At 43.9% G+C, this 6655-nt stretch overlaps 1 protein-coding gene across 1 annotated transcript; it reads left to right on the plus strand.

Annotated features, from left to right (window-relative positions):
• The first annotated feature begins 994 nt into the window (after positions 1-994).
• Positions 995-5992, plus strand: LOC148272681 (uncharacterized). The gene has a single exon (XM_088239724.1). The coding sequence runs from the start codon at positions 995-997 to the stop codon at positions 5990-5992; it is 4998 nt and encodes a 1665-aa protein (XP_088095850.1).
• The last annotated feature ends 663 nt before the right edge of the window (positions 5993-6655 follow it).

A 6655-nucleotide genomic window follows, 5' to 3' on the forward strand; every position in this document is an offset into this window, starting at 1 on the left:
TGTATTATATATAATGTATTATTTACCAATTTTTCTGTGTTCGAACATTGACATTTCTTCGATTCTCCGTTGAAACTTTTATTGATGAGGGAAAGATTCATTTGACAGAATTATTAAAACCTTCATAACAAGCAACGCCTGAAAATACTTTTAAATGTTACTACTTCTTAGACAAGTTGGTTCAATCAATACGTAAAACTGTTAGTCATTTTGACCAGCCAATGGCAGGTCATAAACCCTATTAATGCTTGATCAACCATATTGCTTCTGTAGCCGACGTCATAGTCCTTTATTTTATTATTGTTTGTTCGTATAAATGTTTCAATTATTATTTTACTTGTATTTAATATATAACCTAGTATGTATGAGTCTGCGAGGCTAATTCCGTGCCTAACCGGCCGCTGCCGTATAAAGGACAAATTGAGCGGAGCGTGTCAAGCTAGCGGCCCTTTCACGTCCGCTCTAGTCGGCGCTCGATTGTGCAATGGAGGGACGGAGGCGGGGGTCGGGGCTTATACGTTGGCTAGGGGGCGCCTATTTACGTTGGCCGCTCGGGAGAATACTTGACAGGAGTGGGGGGCCGGCACCATTCCCATACCTAAGTCAACCGTAGGGTCAGATTTTGTAATCTTGTATAAATATGTGCACATGTGAGAAATAAAGACATCGATCGAAAACAGTAAACACTCTCTTTTAACTCTACTCTGCCCGATTACTTCGCCACTTCGTCTTCAGATCTTCACTACATCTTTCCTGGACTCAGCCGAATCCAGAAGCGGATTTACAACCTGCTAGCCACCACTGTCAGCCGACAGTATTTGGAATAAATATTCATACCTACGGGCTACTGATACCTATCGCAGCTCGCAGTAGAATACCAGCGCCTTGCCGAGATTTTTACAGTCTCACAATTCTTTATACGAGGCGGAAACGCGTCTCGTACAAAGTGGTCCTTCACTGCCGAATCTTCTACTGAATATCACAGCCGCCCAAGATGACTCCTGTATTGCGATCGGGGAAGAACGCCGCCGAACGGGTGGACCCCGCCATATCTGAAAGAGAATCATCCGACGACGATGCTTCTGACAACGCTTCTCAAGCATCAGCCAACACCATCAGATTCCTGAAGGCACAGAACAAGGAGCTTCGCATCCAACTGAAGCGCCAGAGTAGAAGAGAGAGCCGCCCACAGCCGTTGGACGGAGAACAGGGACCATCTACACTCCCACCATTGGAAGGATCTGAGGAGAGCGCTGCTGGACTCACAGAGACGTGGGTCAACCGCTCCGCAGATCCCATGGCGCAGATGGCCACCGCTATTGCTGAGATGGCCTCAGCAATAAGAACCTCGTCGATAGGGAGCCCCAGGCCGCCTAACGTGGAAGACGATAGCAGAGTTGGGGCCATGATGGCCCGACAGTCCAGCGCCAAGGACCTGCCCGTCTACACAGGAGAGCCGCTGGAGTGGCCCACCTTTAGCTCTCAGTATCATCAATCGACTGAGATGTGCCGCCTATCAGAGCCGGAGAACCTCCTACGTCTGCAGCGCGCCCTGAGGGGGCGAGCGAGAGAGGCGGTCTCAGCGCTACTCGTAGAGCCGCGTAACGTCGGACAAATCATCCGAACTTTGGAGCTGCGCTTTGGCCAAAAAGAAGTCATCGTCGCAGCCATGCTGGATAGAGTAAGGAGACTCCAATGTCTTCAGGGTACTGGTTCGACGGAGTCACTGATCGAGCTATCTGGTGCCATCAGCAACGTGATCGCCACTCTGGAAGGCTTCGGTGGTGAATATCTTACTACCCCGCAGTTACTAAGCGAGCTAGTAGCGAAACTACCGCTATGTATGCGTACATCGTGGTGGGGGGCCAGACGAGGTGATAATAACAGAGCCACTGTTAAAGATTTTTCTGTCTGGCTAGAAGAAATATCGAGCGCCGCAATGTTGTGCGGAGGTATCGAACCGAACATTTATAGTGGAAAAGGCAATCGAAAACGCGAGTTAGTAAATACCGCGGTAGTGCCTCAAATACCTACAGGTGAGAAGAACAAGTGTGCATTGTGTAATCGATCTCACCCTATTCAGTCGTGCCGGGACTATTTAAAGTTATCAGTGGCCGAGCGATGGCAAATAGTTAAAAGTAAAAACTTATGCTTTTCGTGCTTAGGGGAATCGCATAGGGTTACGCAATGTAAACATTCGCGTGAGTGCAGCGTTGATAGGTGCCGTTCATTGCACCATAAAACGCTTCACGAATCTAACCGCGGAGAAGTGCGCGAATATCGACCTACCGCCGAGGTCGGAGCCTCGAGCTCATCGTTTTCGCGACAAAACAATTCCTTGAACGGAAATCAATCCGCAAGGAGAGAATCAAGTGAGAATTTAGTGAGTGAAAGTGAAAACCGCTATGACAATGAAAACTCACGAAATAGAACAGTTGTGAACACGTGGTCAACGAACGGACCGATTCTTTTAAAATTATTACCGGTGGAAATAAGTGGACCAGCGGGAACAGTGACTTCGTACGCATTGTTGGATGAAGGGTCTACAATTACCCTCATCGACAGTGAAGTGGCGGACCGTGCAGGTGCGTCAGGAAAAATACGAGGACTAAAAATTCACGGGGCCGGTGGCATGAATGTGACGGATGAGTCATCACGTCGCATAACAGTAAATATCCGCGGCGATAACAGTGAAATATACAAAATGCGAGCTAACACGATGCAATATTTAAATTTACCGCCTCAAGCCGTAATGGACGCCGGACAAATTAAAACAGTGCGCCCGCAAATTTTAATTGGCCAAGATAATGCTTCCTTGATTGTAACGAGGGAAGCAAGGAAAAGCGGGAGATATATTATCTCCGTTACTGCATTAGGAGAGGCGATTCACGGCGGTACAAATACAATGCCGTTTCAAACAATCGCCGCAATACAAGACAACGCCCGATTAGAAAATCTTGTGAAGAAAAATTATGCCGTTGACTCGTTAGGTATTTTGCCGACAATTAGAATATCTTGTAGTGAAAAAAGAGCAATTGATATTCTTCAAAACACTACTCGACCTCTGATATCGGGACAATGGGAAACAGGACTTTTGTGGAAAGACGACGTCATAAGCCTCCCAAATAATCGGCAAACGGCGCTACGAAGACTAGAACTAATTGAAAAGAAATTTCGCAAAAACGAATCCTTTGCTATCGCGTACAAATCGAAAATAAATGAGTATATCAGTAAAGAATATGCCCGAGAGCTCACATGCATTGAGAAAAATACATTGACGAATAGAACGTACTACCTACCGCACTTCGCAGTTAGTCATGTGAATAAACCCGGAAAGCTACGTATTGTCTTCGACGCCGCAAGTAAATATCGCGGTGTTTCGTTGAACGATTGCTTACTAAGTGGACCAGATATGCTAACTTCACTTCTAGGGAACGTGATACGATTTCGAGAGGGAAAAATCGCCCTCGCGGCGGATATTAAAGAAATGTTTCTGAGAATCCGAATACGCGACGAAGATCAACAGTCACAAAGATTTCTTTGGCGTGATAATGAAGACGAACATATCCGCGAGATGGTCATGAGCTCAATGACGTTCGGAGCTACATGCTCACCGAGCAGCGCTCAGTTTGTTAAAAATAAAATAGCGGAGGAACAATCACTTGGAATGATGAAAGCAAAGATGGCCATTTTAAATAATTTTTATGTAGACGATTTTCTAATAGGAATCGACTCGGTAAAAGAAAGCATTCAATTGCGAAGCGATATAACCACAGTGCTCGGACGAGGTGGGTTTGAGTTAACAAATTGGGCCTCAAATAATCCAGAGGTAGTACGAGCAATACCGGAAAATCTGCGTGCGAATACATCTATAAATATAATAAGTGGACAAGATGTAACCGAAAGAGTGCTCGGGATAAAGTGGAATCCAGTTAGTGACAATTTTTTGTTTAAATTCAAAGAAACTCCAGCGGTGTCCGAACTCTATATACCTACCAAGCGCGAAATGCTTAGTGAAGTAATGAGCATTTTTGATCCCCTTGGATTCATTGGGTGTTTAACAATCCGACCTCGTATCTTACTACAAGAGGTATGGCGTTCGAAAACTAATTGGGACACTGAAGTAGATGGAAAATACGCGGTAAAGTGGCATAAATGGTTGAAAATCTTACAAGAAACAAATTGCGCAATTCCGAGGCAATGCACAAGCTATAAAGAAGCACCGGTGGAATTACATGTGTTTTGTGACGCTTCGGAGCAAGCAAGCTGTGCGGTGGCATATTTCGTCGAAAGGACAATGGACAAAAGTTTAATCACATTCATAGGCAGTAAATGCAAGGTGAGCCCATTGCGTGCCTTATCGATACCGCGGCTCGAACTGCAAGCCGCTCTTATAGCAGCGCGTCTAGCGGCTACTATTAAAAAGGAATGTGATAGCCGTATTATAAAAACTATTTACTGGACGGACTCGACAACTGTCTTAATTTGGGTACAGAGTGATGCGCGAACATACTCACCATTTGTCGCACACAGATTGGGTGAGATAGACGAACTTACTAACTCAACGGAATGGAGATGGGTGCCCACAAAGCAGAATCCAGCAGATTTAGGTACCCGAGATGGAGAGATACCTGACCTTACGATGAAAGGAATGTGGTTCGGAGGTCCTGAATTCCTCAAATATTCTGAAGATATGTGGCCACCTGTCAAAGGTTTAAATACAAATCGAAACCTGGCTAACACAGAGTTGCGGACCGAAACAATATGTTTGAACAGTGCAATAATGCTGAATGCTCTCCCGGATCAGAACAGGTTTTCGTCGTGGCAACGTTTAATTAGAACTACGGCGTGGATTTTTCGATTCGTCAACAGGTGTCGCAAAAGAGAGCGAATCATTAGCGCTACACTAACTGCTCAAGAAATATCAGCATCGGAACTTACATGGATTAAGATTGCGCAATCCGATAGCTACAACAAAGAGATAGAAATCCTTTCACGGGGGGAGTCTCTCCCGAAAGCCAGTAAAATTTCGTGTCTAAATCCATACCTGGATAAGGATAATGTTTTAAAAATGGGTACTAGATTAATGGCAACAGACAACATGGCCGCCGAAATAAAGTCGCCTATAATTTTAGACGGAACTCATGCTTATACACGCCTGCTTGTAAGAAATTTCCACGAAAAAGCTAATCACGCAAGTACAGAGAGGACGATGAGTGATCTAAGGCAGCGTTTCTTCATCACAAAATTAAGATCAAATATTCGACAAATAATACACCGTTGCCAATTTTGTCGAAACGAAAGGAGTCATCCGATTGCGCCATTAATGGGACAGTTACCGGTAGCACGCCTAGATCATCACGTTCGTCCGTTTACACACTGCGGAGTCGATATGTTTGGACCTTTATATGTAACTGTTGGGCGACATAAAGAAAAACGCTACGGGGCCTTATTTACATGTATGACGACACGTGCAATTCATATCGAAATAACTCACTCTTTGAGTGCGGACGCGACCATCCAAGCTCTTCGAAGGATGGCCGCGCGACGCGGACACCCTAACACGATGTATTCCGATAACGGAACTAACTTCAAAGGAGCGGATAAAGAAATATCGGAAGCAGTACGACAACTCGCAGACAATCCTGAGCTTCAGAATGCAGCCACCGTGCGGGGAATTCGATGGAAATTCAACTCTCCGGCAAGCCCATTTATGGGGGGTAGCTGGGAAAGGTTGATTCGAAGTGCAAAGCGCGCGTTAATGGCAATATTAAAAGAACAGGCCCCAAAAGAGGAAGTTTTATTGACAGCCATTGCAGAAGCAGAGTTTACTGTGAATACAAGACCTCTGACTCACCTGTCACTCGACGCGAGAGACGCTCCACCACTAACACCTATGCATTTCTTGATAGGTGATGACGGTAGCCAACCTCGCTTAGCGGACTACCGAGACACTGTGAAAGTATTTGTTATTCATGTATCATTGACTTGACGTTATTGTATCAATTTTAAATAAAAAATTCTTAAAGCTTTGTAGTGAAATATTGCTAACTTGTTTAATTTTTTACTATTTCTTTGGATACAAATACAATGTTGTTTAATTCCTAGACAAGAAATTATGATTGAAATTTATTACAACAAAAGAAAAAAACATTTTTGAGAAAGAATATGGAAGTCTGTCATTTGCTGGTTCAAGTGTCTTCTTATATATGTATTATATATAATGTATTATTTACCAATTTTTCTGTGTTCGAACATTGACATTTCTTCGATTCTCCGTTGAAACTTTTATTGATGAGGGAAAGATTCATTTGACAGAATTATTAAAACCTTCATAACAAGCAACGCCTGAAAATACTTTTAAATGTTACTACTTCTTAGACAAGTTGGTTCAATCAATACGTAAAACTGTTAGTCATTTTGACCAGCCAATGGCAGGTCATAAACCCTATTAATGCTTGATCAACCATATTGCTTCTGTAGCCGACGTCATAGTCCTTTATTTTATTATTGTTTGTTCGTATAAATGTTTCAATTATTATTTTACTTGTATTTAATATATAACCTAGTATGTATGAGTCTGCGAGGCTAATTCCGTGCCTAACCGGCCGCTGCCGTATAAAGGACAAATTGAGCGGAGCGTGTCAAGCTAGCG

This window comes from Micrasema longulum, unplaced genomic scaffold, assembly GCF_059751315.1.
Source record: "Micrasema longulum isolate JH-2025_06_02 unplaced genomic scaffold, ASM5975131v1 h1tg002234l, whole genome shotgun sequence".
NCBI lineage: Eukaryota > Metazoa > Arthropoda > Insecta > Trichoptera > Brachycentridae > Micrasema > Micrasema longulum.